Consider the following 17,871-nt stretch of genomic DNA (forward strand, 5'->3'; position numbering starts at 1 on the left):
TTTAGGTATTTTCGGTGATAATACTATTGTATGAGTCTTGGCGGTGTATAATTGATTGAATATCTCATTCGTTAAATTTTCAAATCTAAAAATTGAATTGAGAATGTTTGATAATGTAGGGTACTAAAGTGAGAAAGAAAACTTTAAAAACTAAAATAATAATAAAAAGAAAAGAAATTTTAAAGACTAAAGTGTGTGGATTAAGCTGAAGGATAAATTAAAGATTTCGGTGAGAATAAATCCAATCCTTTATATCATGCCAACATTCTTATGAAAATCCTTCCTAGGAAAAAAATTTGCAGTATCTCTCAAAGCTTATGAGATGGACAATGGGCACTTTCGAACAGTGAAAGAGCCGAGAGAGCTTGGTCAATTTTTTATTAGCTTAAAGGAGGCACTCATAGCAAGGCGAAACCAAGACCTCACCTGATGGCTAGCGCTTCTTCAGTAATAATTATATATATATCCATCCAACTTTCAGCGTTATCGAGGTTACTCACTCACTTTTTCATCTTGTCTGAAAAACTGCCTGACACACAAGTCCATTAGTGTTCTCCACGCCACAAGCAAACACCATATCTTTTAGCATTTATTCACTGCACACATCAGCTTTATAAAGCTTAATAATAATATAATGCAGTGACTGTTCCGACTATTCCCAAATGCAACGACTAGCTAACCTTGCTATCAACCCCTTTTGTCCTTGCCTTCCCTTTCATTTATATCTAAGCCTTTTGCATTTAAACATGCCAACCACTCCCCTTTGGTGAAGCTCCTATGAAGCTATGAATTAAAAGCACCATTTCTCATTTAGCTTTGTTTTTTGTGTCAACTCTTCTATGGGGAAGATTGGAGGAAACTCTTGGTTGACTGCAGTCAAGAAAGCCTTTAGGTCTCCTACTAAGGAAAACGATAAGAGGAGCTGTAGAAGGAGAGAAGATGGTGAACAAGAGGAAGAAGAGAAGGTTATTATTCTCTCTTCAACTTTTCCTTTTTCTCTTGAATGTTTTTGTTTGTGCATGTGATTAACTTTAACTCAATGTTCTTTTTCTTGGTTTGCGCAGAAAAGAGGGAAACGAAGATGGATTTTCAAGAAGCCTTCGTATCAGGAAACAGTGATACAACACAGTGAAGCAAGCACCATAGTCACAATAACCAATGCTAAAGTTGCCACTAATTCAGAAACCTCAGCACTGAATACCGTTCCCGAAGCTGAGCAAAGATCACATGCCATTGCAGTGGCTATTGCTACTACAGCAGCTGCTCAAGCAGCAGTAGCAACCGCACAAGCTGCTGTAGAAGTAGTTCGGCTCACCAGGCCTTCCGTTTTCTTGAGAGAACACTTTGCTGCTATTGTTATACAGACAGCTTTCAGAGGTTATCTGGTAATAACGTAGCAATGATCTTTGTTTCTTGAATAATTTATATTGGTTTCGTAAGGAAAAGGTTTTTGGACTAAGAAAAACAATTGTGGTTTTGAAGGCAAAGAGAGCTCTTCGGGCACTCAAGGGGCTGGTGAAGCTGCAAGCCTTAGTGAGAGGACACAATGTCCGAAAGCGAGCGAATATTACTCTCAGATGCATGGAGGCTATGGCTCGAGTGCAGGCCCGGGTTCGTGATCAACGTAAGAGGCTTTCTGTGCATGAAAGAAGCATGGACTCTATATTCAGTGATCACAGGACCAACACCTTATGGAGCTCGTATCTTGCAGACAAGAATTCCATTGTAAGAAATACGACTCAAAGATGACTTGTTTTAAGCTTCAACTCATCAACAGCTTACAGCTTGTACTTGTTTATTGAACTTGTAATTTGTGATGCAGTACTCTAGAGAAGAGAGCAAGTATGACGATGATTGGAGGACCCATTGGGACGAGCACCCGAAAACACTAAAGGAGATTCAAGCCATTTTGCAGAAGACAAAGCAAGCTACCATGAAGCGTGAAAAGGCTCTCGCTCAAGCATTCTCTAACCAGATTTGGACAGGTGATAGAAACACTGTTGAAAGTGAGGACGAGGTTGACGGAAAAACCAGATGGGTTGATCGGTGGACAACAAGGAAGCAATGGGAGAGTACAGGCAGAATGTCATCTGACCACATAGATCCCATAAAAACTGTTGAAATCGACACCTCTAGACCCTACTCTTACTCAGCCCCCCATTCCCAGAACCCCAACAGTCAATACCACTACCAACAACGAAGGCCTAGTTCATTTTCTGTTGCGTCCCCTCTCCACAAAACCATCAATGGTCTCCCCATTCGCTCAATCACACCATCTCCGTCAAAGGCCAAGCCTCTCCAAATTTACTCAGCTAGCCCTCGATACCTCAAAGAAGAGAGGTTCCCCCCATCACCGGCTCATACACCCAACACAGGATCTTACCATAGAGTGAGTGGTAATGCTGCAGCAATGCCAAACTACATGGCCGCTACAGCATCTGCTATGGCTCGGGTTCGGTCACAAAGTGCACCAAAGCAGAGACACTGCTCAACCCCGGAAAGAGAGAAAGTGGGATCTGCCAAAAAATGTCTGTTATTCCCAGCACCTGAACAAAGTGGTGTTGAAGAAAGCATTAAAGATGAAGTTTATTATGATTATAACTTGGGAAGTCCTAGCTATAAGAGCAGTCATGGAGGCCATTTTGGCATGGAACATAAATCCAACTTGTCATCTTGTTATGCAGATAGTCTTGGTCATGGAGAAGACATCTTTCCACCGTCGACAAATGATCTTAGGAAGTGGTTGAGGTAAACCTAGGGCTTGAGCAGCATCATGTAATTGAGTTAGGGATATAGTGTCTCGAGAAGTATGTTGTTATTAGGAGTTAATGATTAATGCTTCCATTATCATCATCATAAGTAAATTATTAGCATCCACCTCACTGGACCACTAAAGAAAACTAAACAATCGATGTCAGTCGTCTTACATAAAACATTATGGAACCTTCATTTTCAGCACAATAACATCACACTGGTCCAACCCTTGATATTGGCCCACTTGGCATTTTAAAACTCTTTAATGTTCATAATTACATTATTTTGTATTTATGAAAAGCCGAACTCTTTTTTCTTATTTCCCCCCTTCAATCATGGGATCAAGCGAATAAGATCAAATATTTAGCTGTGGTCGAGACCATTCTTAATGATAAGCAAGTTAAATGAACTCTAAACGTATGTGTATGAACAACACCCCCGCCCCCTTAATACACAAATCAACGGATTTTCTTTAATTTGAATCCATATAAATTATTTTTTATTTTTAATTTTCAATTTATTTAATATTCGAATATATATTTCAACTAAATAACACTTCTTGGTCTGAAACCAATTAAACATGAAGTGAATGATTAACTCAATGGAAGCACTTAATAAAATGCTCGCATGCCGAACTGTCACATACTCATGCCTAGAAGCCTTTCCAAACTGCTAACCCACGATGGAGTAATGTCCTAAGCTCATCGATGAAAAGCCAACAGTTTTTTTCCTAACTGGACCTTCCACCCATAACACTGTAACTGATTTCATTCTTTTCATGGAATCCTTAAAACCTCACCCAGTGGGCCTGAAAGGATTGATTTAGAAGCACGCTCATGGTTCTCATCTGACTCAGTACCCATCTCCTCGTCCCCTCCCATTGAGATTGAGAGTTTCCTGAAAACATAAATAATGATTTACAATATATAGTAGCGGACAAGATCGAACAAAAATATCTCAAGTCATTTCTTGAATTAAATGTCAAAATTCAAATATCATAACACCACTATTAAACACGTACGAAAAAATTAAAAATCATCAAAATTTTCTAAGCACTTAAAAACCTCACTGATGGTATATATAATTCATTATCCTTAAAATGGAATTGTGTTTCTTTTTCGATGCTTAGATACCTTTTGCTAGTTGGTATTCATAGTGATAGTTCCCCACAAAAAAACACCAATTACACGTCCCATTATCACGCATACAAAGGAAGTTTCCACAAACCACCATGCAATGTGAAAGTGGAGCGCAACGAAAACATGGGAATGACCCCACAAACCAAAACAATAACCAGTTCCAACATTCTCCCACTTGGTTCGTATTGCCCATGGATACATAAAGTCAAAACATAATACACGAATCATAGCGATATTTTCTCTTATAATTTGAGTAGTATCTCTCATGTATCACAATATATTATGTCTCAACGCTTTAGCCTAGATTTTTTAATGAATAAACTCAATGTTTATTCTAAGTCTAAACTTTAGTGACATTTCTCGAAATAATCAAATTAATATGCACACAAAACATGAGAAACATCAAACTTAATAAAGTTTCTTTATAATTGTTCTTATAATAAAAAAATTTATATTCCTAGTTCGTCCCTTTGATCCTTCCAACGACCTCATTAGAACATAACTAACACAACAACTCAATAAATTAGTCGTACAATACCTTTGGCAGTAATCCCCAACACTCTTACCAAATCTCTGCTTCTTTATAACTTAATACATTCTGAGAACAATCGGATACCTACTATGCGCCCGAACTATAAGTTAGAACAACAATTGGGCAGATAGCACTACACCACTCAAGTTACTTTTGGTTTACTAGCAAAATTCAGAACCCGCCTAAAACTATGTATTACATTCATTATGTCGATAAAGGTTTAGCCTAGACAGATAACCTGACACCCCTGTTTGTGTTTAGCTCGAATGAGCCTCTGATGTGAAGCGTACCGATGTTCTGAGTTCTTTTACATTGTTCATCGGGTAATACAAAACATGTGAAATCTAAAATTGGTAAGTAAGAAAATGAGATGAAAGGGAAATTTTATGAGAACGAATTGTATATGAAAAGTGTTATTGTATCATACTGTAAACTTGATATACTGTATGTGATGAAGTATATACACTTACCTTGTTGGCAAATTGTGTTGGCTAATAGGGAAATTTGTGTTGCATACTAAATTATCGTATAATTATTATGTGAGGTAAGTAAACTTTTGAACTTGTATGAACTTATTAAGGCTTCGTTCTTTTTACTGAAAATGGCTTTCGAAAAATGATTTCTAGAAAATGACTTACTTTTTTGGAAAAACTAATATTTGCTGGTGTTTGGATGAATCTGTGTAAAATATTTTCTGTTGTTTGGAAAATTTCTTGAAAATATTTCATAAAATTTGCTTTCAATGAAACAAACATATATTTGAGGTTTATGATAAAGAGTTTAAATGAAGTAGTGAATTGATTACAAAGTGATGTTAAGGTGAAATTATAGTAAATAATGAATCTTCATGATGTTAAGGATTAAATTGTAAACTTTGAGAAATTTATAATTGAAACAAGAGAAATGATATGCATGAAAATTTGTTATGTGAAATAAGATATTATAATGAACTATTTGATTAAAGTGCTTACATGATGAAAAATAAATTACATGGAAATAAAGACTAAATTGAAAATTGTACAAAAGTTTAAGTGTGAAACAATTTAATATGTGAATAAGGAAATTATGATAAAAGTTTAATGAATGTGTTATGAAATGATGAAATATGCATAAAGTATTGTAAAAGTGAAATATGAAATTTTATGATAACAAGGACTAAATTGTTAAACTTAAGAAAATATATGGATCAAATAATAGAAGTGAAATACATAGAAATTTGATATGTGAAACAAGATATTGAGATAAATTATGTGATCAAAGTGTAACAAAAAAGAAAATTGATTTAATATGATTAATTAGTGAATATTAAACTTTTATGACAAAAAGTTTATAAGAAAATATTTGATAAGTGAAGAATGTAGTAGAGAATGTAACATCTCGATGTTTTAACCCAATGTTTTGATCGGGTATAGGGGTGTTATAATGAACAGAGCCTTATTAGTTTAAAAAATGTCTTATGGAAAAAAATTGATAAGACATTTTACGGGAATAATGGGGTAATTTTACGTTAACCATCCTATTTTACATGAAACAAACATCGGAAAAGGCTAAAAATATTTTCCATAAAAGATTTTACGTCGAAACAAACGAAGCCTAAGTATTCTAAATACTTACATCTATATTGTTTTTACCTTGTAGATTTTGAGCGTATAGAACGCATTAACATCAACAAGAAGTTCACATTATCTGCTAAAAATTGTAGTCGACTCTTGATTTAGTTGGGTTGCACTAAGTGGCATTTATATAGTCTCTTGGTTATTTGTAAACAAACTTGTTAAACTTTGAAGGTGATTGTTTTGAGTTTTTGTGATGTATGATAATAAATATGAAGTTTAATTAAGTTATATTCGGCATTTTAAGTTCTGGGGGATCCTCCGTAGTGTGGGGTATCCGAGGAACAATCCGCCATGCTTTTTTGCCAAAATTGTGTCCGCAGAATAATCTGCTGTTTAGCCATCTGAAATACTAGGCATAGCTAAACGATTCATTAGAGTGATTTGCCATCTATTAGTTCGCGGCATGGTCCGCCATGCATGTTTAAAGCATGTAAATGTTATGTGATTTTTGTATGGTAACCTCCTATAGCTCAGGTTTAGCAACGGGACCGGGTAAAGGGTGTTATAGCACTGATACCTTAAGGAGAGGTGTTGATACCTCTGCCTGTATGCCAAAACTTGTGTTTAATTTCAAGCCATAGGTGACCCCGAACAAGATCGAAACGATATAGTTTAATAACGAAACCTTAGAAATGATTTGAAAAGTGTTTTAAGACCTTGATAATAATCTTTTAATAAACTAAAGTGGGAAGTGGTTTTATTTATAAGAGAGTGTTTTATTGTTTTAATCCCAAAATTGTGTTTTCTAAGTCGACTAAGTAATCAAAAATTTGTTTTATGCTTTTACCTCTTCTTAACATTTGAAAATTGATTTAATTAAAGGCGAAGTACATCACAAGGTTTTAGAAATCTGGAAACATGAATGTTTGGAATCCTTAAGTTTGTTTTATAATGATTTTTTGTCAAAAGAAGTTTTGTGAGTACGAGCGTTTTGTCAATGTGATGTGTATGCATTGATAGTCAATGTAGGTGAAAGTGTTATAATCTACCACATGCAAGTCATACATTAGTTATTTTTGTCCCATTATAAAAACTAACATCGTTAGTGTTTTAGCGTAATTTGTATAGCATTTGATAATTTTAGGCATCAAATTGGACAAACAAAGTTTAAATATCAAAATAGGGAAAAAAATGTCAAATTCAATTATCAAATTGAACAAAAAAACTTAAGTATCAAATTAAGAAAAATTGTCAAATTTTAAAATCAAATTAGACAAAAAAACTTAGATACTTAGAAAATGTTTAAATCCAAATACGATAAAGCCTCATCAGATATGAGATTTTTCTCTAATATGAAAAAATAAAATTTATTTTTGTTTAATTCAATGAAATACATATAAATCTAATTGATTGGTTGGTGTAATTGTAGTGAGCACGGTATTTTTGGAACTACAATGAATTTTATCGAAACCGATTTTATTGATATTTTTCTTTCAACATGAATTTAGTTGAGATTTCATTTGATTATGTTATAAAATATAACAATATGAATTTTAAATTCACAAATAATTATACCAAATTTATATTGATTAATGAATAAACAATGAAACAATCAATTAATTTTATCATAATCCCAAACACAAACTTTAAAAAAAATTAATATATCATATTTTAAAAATAATGAAAATTCTATATTTATAGAAACATGAGATTTTGGTTAAAATAGTAAAATTAAGATTTTAGAGAATTTTTATTTTAGGTTCAAGTCTTATTATATATACATTTTTTTTTTTTTTAAGCGGTTTTTTAATAATTTTTATGCAAAGTCTTTTTTACCCATAATTTCATTTCATTTTTAAATCGAAAAGAATCTTGTGCTTGTCACACCCCAAAATTAAGCCTAGAAGTTTCGATGATAAATTAGGAATTTTGGCTCGAAGTGGGTTCAAAAATTTTGAATTGTGGTAACTCAAAATTGTATTCGACTATGGTTTTTGAAAATTAAATCAAATTTTGAAACTGAAGTATCAAAGACCTTTAATTTTGAATAGAGGACTATTTTGTAAAATGAGTTTAATTAAGAATAGTTTTAAAATCAGCTCATTTTCTCCCTTTTAAATCTACTTTTGACGTGAATGAAAAAAAGAGAAAGAAATCCCTTCATCCCTTTTGTTTGTATCATCCATTAGAGAAGAAAACCTCATAATTTTATCCTTTAATTTTTGATATTTATTATTCCAATCTCTTGCTTTCTATTATCCTTCAAACATAAGAACCCTTTTGAATTCAAAGAAAGACACCAAGAACACCATTAAGTTCCCTTGTCATCCAACTAGTGGGTTTTTCAGATTTTCAACCAAACGTTCGATTTTCTCCCATCGAAGGTAACGATTTGTTTTTCCTATTTGTTTTTGATGTTATCTAGTCTTTTAAATAGAGCTTGTACCTATTGAATCGAATGTTTTGAATAAATATAAAAAATTGGATCGTTAATGGTGGATTTTGGGGTTTTGAATAAAAACAAGATTTCAAAGTGTTTTTCAATTAGTTTTGATGTGATTAGAAGTTTTCTAAACATTCCTTAAAGTTTCGTTAAAGAATTCCAATGTTTTATAATTTTTGTGAAAAATTGTCATAATATGTAGAAATTTCGGAACCATGAATCTGTATAGTTTTGAGTAGTTTGAAAGTTGGGAATTGTTCTTAGATGTATAATAGGTCGATTGGAATCAGTTTCATGTTATATGAACGAGTATGTATTGAGATTTTTGTGTTTCAACTAAGCTTGTTGAAATTTCAGTTTCATGAGAATTTAGCTTAGGCTTGTGTTTTTAGTTGATTTTGGTGAGTCCTTGGTTGAATGATAATTGTGTGTATTGTGTGAATTATTATGGTGAAGCTTTGGAATCATTAGGACATTCTACGAGCAAAGTGAAATGTAATAGCCCATTTTTCAATAGTGTTGGAAATAGTAGTTTTGGGACCACAAATCTGACGTGTCGGTTCATAAATATTTATTAGTTTAAAATTTTACGAGGTCATTAGTATCATATTAAATTCTAGTTAAGAAATTTTATCATTTAGATAGTTAATTAAGTAAAATGGCTGAATCGTAAAAGTTATAAAAGTAGAGTTTACTAATTTAAGAGGGCTAAATGAATAAACTAGCCAATTGAAGATTTAATGGGTGGATCAACATGGTTATTTATTTAAATGGATAAGTTTAATTAAAGTTAATTGTGATTAATTAATGTTTAATTAAGAATTTTGAAATATTTACAAAATAACCTAGGTATATATATATATTAAATGAAAGAAAAGAAAAAGAATAATTTAGCTTATTTCTTCACCTTCTCCACGGCATAAGGAGATAAAAAAAATTTAAGGTTTCATGATTTTATTTTAAAGCTTCAATTGGTAAGTGTTTTGATGCTCGTTTTTAGTAATTTTTATGTTTTTGAGCTCGTATTAGCTTAATTTAGCTAGCTCGATAATTAATTTGCAAAACTATTTATTAATGAACGAATGATCTATGTTATGTGAACATTCTAATATGTATGGTAATTCTCCGTAACCCTATTCTGGCGACGAAAATGGGATATGAGTGTTACATTAAATAGTTTAGTCGGCTCTTAGACTGAACATACTATATTAAAGCTTAGAAATTACATGCCATATAAACCTATGATAGTGTGAATTTCGACTGATTCGATCTAACCCTTAATTTTTTGTCGATTATTAAAGATGTCTGATAATGAATGAGGTGAGACTAATGAAATGAATAGTAACATCTCGACTACTGATTCGAGTGTGAGTCAGAGTATGTCGATTTCATGGATGGCTAAAAATGAAGTAAAAAATATGTTCTTTGGCTTAATTGGATAGTGGTTGTCTGAATTCATGAGAAATAATTTGATGGTTCAGCAATTTTTACCCTCTGTTGCAGATCTTGCAATACCTCCTACGGTACATCCTGCTGTACCTCCAGTAGTACCTCCACCTCTGGTAACACGTTCTGTTGTACCTCTACCCTCTCCGACAGTTGAATTGAGATGTCGTATTCCTGTGGATAAAGTAAGAAAGTATGGGGGTAAAGAGTTTAGAGGCAGAACAGAAGATGATCTGTCTAGAGGTAAATACTGGCTAGAAAACACTTAAAGAATTTTTGATGAAATAGCTTGTCCACCAAAAGATTATCTGATATGTGTGATATCATTGTTGAAAGATGAGGCTTATAGTTAGTGGTCTACGTTGACGACAGTTGTACCCAGAGACAACATTAATTGGGAATTCTTCCAAACAGAGTTTAAAATGAAGTACATCAGTAAGAGGTATCTGGACCTTAAAAAGAAAGAATTTTTATAACTGAGACAAGGAAACAAGTTAGTGGCTGATTATAAAGGAGAGTTTGTATATCTCAACAAGTATACTCAGGAAATTGTACCAACAGAGGATGAGATGTGCATCCGTTTTGAAGATAGGTTGAATGATGAGATTAAAATGATGATTGGTAGCACAGAGATACAATAGTTTGTAGTTCTGATCGAACACGGAAAATGGAAGAAATTTACAACCACAAGAGACAGAGAAAAAAGATAGCTCGGGAACTTAGCAAAAGAAATCCTTCCAGAAAATTTTCTGCACCTCCATCAAAGAAAATGAAATAAGAAGATAAATGTGTTATTGCATTATATGGGTATTCGAATAAAAGAATATCACGATAGCCTAAGTCAAAATTTCAAAATTGGCCTACTGATAGTGTGGCTAGTGTCTGAAATGCTCCAAAGCAGACATGTGAACACTGTAGGAGATTTCATCCAAGTGAGTGTAAACTTAAGGCGGGCACATGTTTCAGGTGCGGGGCAACTGATCATTTTGTGCAAAACTATCCGAAAGCACAGGAAGGAAAAGATGACCGATGTGTAAAAGCCTCGACCACGGCGTAAAAAGGTAGACACCCTGGCCAGGGACTGCTAGATCTGAAGTTCGAGCACTTGCACGGACATATGCTATTCGAGCCAGAGAAGAGGATACCACCCCTGATGTTGTTACTAGTATATTTTATCTTTTTGATGTTACTATATATGCTTTAATTGGTCCTATTTCGATTCATCCCTACATTTGCACTACATTGACAACTGATAAAAATTTACCTGTTGAGTCAACTGAGTTTTATGTTCAAGTTACTAACCCATTGGGTCACAGTGTGATAGTAAATCTAGTATGTCATAAGTGTCCACTGAAAGTATAGGGCTGTAAGTTTTTCGCCGACCTGATGCTGTTACCTTTCTATGAGTTTGATGTAATACTGGGCATAGACTGGTTATCATTACATGATGCGATGGTTAATTGTAGACAAAAATCGATTGATTGAGATGCCCATCAGGTAAAATGATTATAGTTGTGTCTGGCAGATTGAGTAGTGGTACCAAAGTTATTTCAGCCATGTCTGCGCAGAAGATGATTCGTAAGGGCTACAAGGCGTTTGGCTTACATACTGGATACTTGAGATTCTGGATCGAGGTTGGAATAGGTACCTGCTGTTAATAAATTTAAAGATCTGTTTCTTAAAAATTATTGGGTTTGCCACCAGAAAGGGAAGTGGAATTTGTCATCGATCTAATACTCGAGATTGCACCAATATCGATTCAACCGTATAGAATAGCTCTGACTGAGCTAGAAGAACTTAAAGCACATTTACAAGAATTACTAGATAGAGGTTTCATCCGACCGAGTGTATCTCCTTGAGGTGTACCAGTACTGTTTGTGAAAAAGAAGGAAGGTTCATTGAGATTGTGTATAGACTACAGACAGCTGAACAATATAACAATAAAGAATAAATATCTATTGCCTCGTATTGATGAACTATTCGATAAGTTGAAAGATGCAACTGCATTTTCAAAAGATAGATCTTAGATCTGGATATTATCAGATGTGGGTAAAAGATTGTGATGTGCCAAAGACTACATTTCAGACTCGATATGGACACTATGAATTATTGGTAATGCCTTTTAAGTTGACTAACACCCTAGTGGCTTTTATGGATCTGATGAACATGGTTTTTCAGCTTTAATTGGATAGATTTGTGGTTGTGTTTATTGATGATATACTGATCTACTCCAAAATAGAGATAAAATATGCTCAACATCTGAGAATAGTACTACAGATTTTGCGTGAGAAGCAGTTGTATGCAAAATTTAGTAAATGTGAGTTCTTGTTGTTGGAAATTGGATTCTTTAGACATGTGGTTTCCGCGAAAGGTATACGTGTTGATCCTAGTAAGATCTCTGTCATAATTAATTGGAAAGCTCCTAAAACTATTTCTGAGGTACGTAGTTTTTTGGGACTCATAGGTTATTACCGACATTTTGTCAAGAACTTTTCTATAATAACTTCGCTGATGACCAAATTACTATAGAAGAATGTTCAGTTTGTTTAGTCAGATGAGTGTCAATATAGTTTTGATCAGTTAAAAAGAATGTTGATGGAAGCCCCAGTTTTGACATAGCCTAAGTCTGGAAAAGTATTTGTTGCTTATAGTGATGCTCCATTGAGTGGATTGGGATGTGTATTGATGCAAGCCAGAAAGGTAATAGCTTTTGCTTCTCGTTAGTTGAAACCTCATGAGAGGAATTAGCTGATGCATGATTTAGAGTTAGCCGCCATTGTTTTTTCTCTGAAGATTTGGCGCCATTATCACTACGGTGAAAAGTGTCACATATTCACCGATCATAAGAGTTTGAAGTACTTAATGATGCAGAAAGAACTAAATCTGAGACAATGATAGTGGTTAGAGCTATTGAAAGATTATGACCTTGTAATTAATTACCATCCTAGAAAGGCTAATGTAGTTACGGATGCTTTGAGTCTAAAATCATTATTGCTCTAAGGGCAATGAATACATATTTTATTTCTGGGAGGCAATGTTTCTATTATAGCTGAGCTGAGAGCTAGGCTTTTATTTCTTTAGTGGATTCGGGAGTTGCAAAAAGATGACTCAGAGTTATTGGCCAAACAAGAGCTAATCCAGAGTGATTCGACTGCAGGATTCACTATAAGTAAAAATGGTATTATGTATTTTTGTAACCTGTTGTGTGTTCTAGATAATCTCAAGTTAAAGTGGGATATTTTATCAGAAGCCCATAGCAGCACATACTCTATTCATCTGGATAGCACGAAGATGTTTAATGATTTGAAGAAAATGTATTGGTGGTCACGTATAAAACGTGAGATTTCTAAATTTGTGACTAAATGTTTGGTTTGCCAACAGGTAAAAGCCGAACATCAAGTACCATCAAGATTATTATAGTCTGTCACTATTCCCTAATAGAAATGGGAGCAAGTTACGATGGATTTTGTATTGGGGTTGCCAATAACACCGAGGAAAAAAGGCTTAATCTAGGTTATAGTTGACAGTCTAACAAAATCAGCCAATTTCATTCTGGTACGTACTGATTTTTCACTTGAGAAGTTAGCGAAGTTGTATGTATCTGATATTGTCAAACTATACAGAGTGTCATTATATATTATTTTTGAAAGAGATCCGAGATTCACCTTGAGATTTTGGGGTAAGCTTCACGAAACTCTAGGTACTAAACTTAATTTTAGCACTGCATATCATTTGCAGACAGATGGGTATTCTGAACGAGTGATACAAATTCTGGAAAACATGTTATTATGTTGTATACTTGAATTTGAGGGTAGCTGGGAAAGATATTTACCTTTGGTAGAATTTGTATACACTAACAGCTATCAATCTAGCATTAAAATGGCACGGTTCGAGGCTCTGTATGGAAAGAAATGTAGAACGCCACTCTATTGGTCTAAATTGAGTGAATCCAAGTTGGTTGGTATTGATTTGATACGAGAGACGGAAGATAAAGTTTGAATAATTTGAGATTGTTTGAAAGCAGCGTCTAATCGTCATAAATCATATATTGATCTGAAAAGAAAGGATATAGAGTTTGCTGTTGGTGATCGAGTGTTTCTGAAAGTTTCACCATGGAAGAAGGAACTTCGATTTGGCCAAAAGGGAAAATTGAGTCCAAGATTTATTGGGCCATATGAGGTTACAGAGAGGATTGGCCCTATCACTTACAGGTTGGCTATACCCCCAGAACTTGAAAAGATTCACAATGTTTTTCATGTTTTGATACTGAGACGGTACAGGTCAGATCCTTCACGTGTAATTACTCCCTGTGAGATTGAGATACAACCAGATTTATCGTATTTGGAAAAACCAACAAGGGTTTTAGCACATGAAGTAAAAGAACTTTGAAATAAAATAGTACCGTTAGTAAAAATCTTATAGAATCGTCACGGGATAGAAGAGGCTACTTGGGAGACTGAAGACTTGATGAGATCACAGTATTCAAATCTGTTCACTAGTAAGAAATTTTGGGACGAAATTTCCTAAAGGGGGGAGAGTTGTAACAGCCCATTTTTCAGTGGTGTCGGAAATAATGGTTTTAGGACTACAAATCTGATATGTCGATTTGTAAATTTTATTAGTTTAAAAATTTACGAGGTCATTAGTATCGTATTAAATTCTGTTACGAAATTTTATCGTTTAGATAGTTAATTAAGTAAAAAGAACTGAATCGTAAAAGCTATAAAAGTAGAGTTTACTAATTTAAGAGGGCTAAATGAATAAATTAGCCAATAAATATTTAATGAGTGGATTAACAAGGTTATTTATTTAAATGGATAGGTTTAATTAAAGTTAATTGTGATTAATTAATGTTTAATTAGAACTTTGAAATATTTGCAAAATAACGTAAGTATATATATTAAATTAAAGAAAAGAAAAGAATAATTTAGCTTATTTCTTCATTTTCTCCACTGCACAAGAAGAAAAAAAATTTAGGGTTTCATACTTTTATTTTAAAGCTTCAATTGGTAAGTGTTTTGATGCTAGTTTTTAGTAATTTTTATTTTTTTTGAGCTCGCATTAGCTTAATTTAGCTAGCCCAAGGATTAATTTACAAAACTATTAAATGTTTAAGTGTTAAAATTTCAAGGATTTAAAGTGAAATAATAACAAGTAAAGGCTGATGTAGTAATGATTATCAACCGACTATATTGGGTTTCTAGGAAAATTAGGTTAATTGCATGATTAAAGCTTGAGGACTAAATTGAATAAAAAAAATGGAAAGTTTAGGGTAATTTTGTAAAATGTCAAAAGAGACTTAATTGCATAAATGACTTAAAATTTCTGTTGATTTAGTTAATTTAATGAAATTATTATTTTAGATCACGAACGTGTTGATAACCGAGGAAAAGACAAGTTCGTATTTCTAATTTTTATAATTAGTGTTTCTTTCCATACATTCTCTATATTTGAGATATGGAATTTCTAAGCATACTTGATCAATTGAAAATTGGTGATACAAATAGTTAAGATGATTCGGCCTTGGGCTGGGACGTGAAATTATTAAATGATTAAATATTATGTTTTGATGATATAGACCGGTTCAATGGTTGAGAATCCTGCATAAGTTACGGATTTTCGATAGCTTGTGTGGGTAGCATTGAGAACTAATGAAACGACTAAATGCTCTGTTCTAATGAATGAACTGTAGTGATGGCTGAGGTCCTCCATACGTTGCAGACCCTCGTCAGCTTGTGTAAGCAGTATTGCGAAACAGTCAATATTCTAGAAACTAGCTCGAATGAGTGATACTTTGCATTTCTAAAATGACGAGCTAATGACATCTAAGAAAGTTGATTTAATGAAACGTGTAGTTCTTACCTATGGTGGATTGTGAACAACAAGGAATTACCTTATTTGTTATTCATTTGTGTTGTTAAGTTAACTTATGGTAAGCTCTATCGTTATTTTTACGAACTTACTAAGCTTCAAGTAAGCTTACCTTTATTTGTCCTTTGTTTTTTAGATTTCATTTTGCGGTGGGAAGATCAGATCAAGCTCAAAGAAACACACTATCTCAATGACTCTTTTGGTTGATTTTGGATAACTTGGTTATATGGCATATAATAGGGATATTGAGTATATCTGTAATTGTATATGTGTAATGATTGTGTGTCTTGATTGCTATAGATTTGTGGTCTAAGTTAAGTACATTTTGAGTAGCATGAGTTGTATTGGGTTGTGGCATATGCAAAAGTGTGAATGAGTATGGAAATTAGTATGGTTTGTTCATGAATGAGTAGCTACTTTGGTTGGGAAAGCAAGATTATGAATGTGCTTTGTGGCTTATATGTTCAAATTAAGAAATGAATTGTTTATGTGTTCGAGTCGTGGTGTCATTGATGGCACATTAGTTTGGCACATAGGCTATTTGCTTTATCATGTTTTGAACATATTTGATTGAATTTGAAGATTTCTATGCATATGCTTTGATAAGTCCAGGTATATAAATATTTAGGTCTGAAAAAAGGTAAAATTTTAGGTCAATTAAGGTTGCACACGACTTGGACACAGTCTATCACACGGGCAAATCACGTGGGCGTGTTAGGTGCAGGGTACACACGGGCTGAGACACGGGCGTGTGGCCCAAGTTAGTGAGTTACACAGTTTGGCACACAATTGGGTACATGGGCGTGGGGAATGGCTACACGGCCTTGTGACCCCCTATAGGTAAAATTTTTCAATTTTGTCCTTAATATTCTTATTTGTCGATTTGGTCCTTGTTTGTTCGTAAGCCTATTTAGGGCATCGAAGGCCTGATTTAAAGCCCATTCAAGTATGTTTTAGTTCGAAATGTGTCATATTTATTAGTAGGGAATTTAATTGATGAACGAATGATCTATATTATGTGAACATTTTGATATGTACGATAACTTTTCATAACCCTATTCTGACGATAGAAACGAGATTTGAGTGTTACACGAAAGGCAAGGAAAAAGCTAGTTTAACCTTTCAGCAACAAGGTGAAAGCACGAACAGTGAGTGTTTGAATCGCTGCTTGTGGACACGATTCATAGTGTTAATTGGGAGCTTAAGAGTAGCCTAAATCCCTACTCTAAGTTCAGAATGAAAATTTTATTATACCTTTTGTTTATTTTGTGTGACATGCAGTATGTGATTTGGATTGTGAAATATGATATGTGACACATGCTAGAGATAGTATTTGTGTAATATGTTGGGCATGATTTGCATGCCAAATGACAGTAATTATGATGAGCTAATAATGCAAATATGCAGTGAATGTGTGCAAAAAATCAGTGAGAAAATATGTGATTTAATTGTGGATATTTTGGCTTTGTAATCTTTGAGATCATTGGATATAGTTAGCATGCCATAGGATTGTGAGTACTCACCTATATGTTGTGTTTTGGGGGTGTTAAGGCCTAAGATAGATTTTGAGAGATAAGGTAATGTGAGCTCGAATTGATTCATTGAGATATTTTGGTGTGTTGGAGAGTGTTAGCTATGTATTACGCTTTTGGGATAAGTTCAACTCTACGAGTCATTTGGTGTGTTGGAGATTCATGTATCCATTGTATGGTAATAGAGCTCACTATTATGTTTCATAGCCTCAAGTGCCAAACTATCATTAAATATAATTTCATAAAATTGCGATATTATGATATGTGATGTATGCATGAACATGTTGAAAAATGAGTTAAATGTGATGATCAGTAATAGTTGAATATGTTAATATATTCTCTTAATATAATGCATATGTAGCTGTGCTTTGATTGTTTTTGGTTAACGTATGAATACGTGTTTATTTGATGGATATTCTAATAATTCATTGAGCTTGTTTAAGCTCACCCACTCCTTTTAAAACATTTGCAGACCGTTAGCGTTATGGTGTGAACGGTGCAGAAAGTTGCTAAGGGAGTGATCCAAGTTGAATAACATTTGAATAGGTGATTTATAACTATTATTGTTAACTGTGGGAATAAGGCAATATGGTAGATT

The 17,871-nt window shown here is 33.7% G+C and overlaps 1 protein-coding gene across 1 annotated transcript; it reads left to right on the plus strand.

Moving 5' to 3' along the window:
* Positions 1-286: 286 nt before the first annotated feature.
* Positions 287-2,864, plus strand: LOC108484312 (protein IQ-DOMAIN 17-like). The gene is made up of 4 exons (XM_017788089.2): positions 287-965; positions 1,065-1,385; positions 1,483-1,725; positions 1,823-2,864. Exons 1-4 carry the CDS (start codon positions 840-842, stop codon positions 2,750-2,752), a joined length of 1,620 nt encoding a protein of 539 aa, XP_017643578.1. The 5' UTR covers positions 287-839; the 3' UTR covers positions 2,753-2,864.
* Positions 2,865-17,871: the final 15,007 nt, after the last annotated feature.

This window comes from Gossypium arboreum, chromosome 8 (genome assembly GCF_025698485.1).
Source record: "Gossypium arboreum isolate Shixiya-1 chromosome 8, ASM2569848v2, whole genome shotgun sequence".
NCBI classification, from domain to species: Eukaryota; Viridiplantae; Streptophyta; class Magnoliopsida; order Malvales; family Malvaceae; genus Gossypium; species Gossypium arboreum.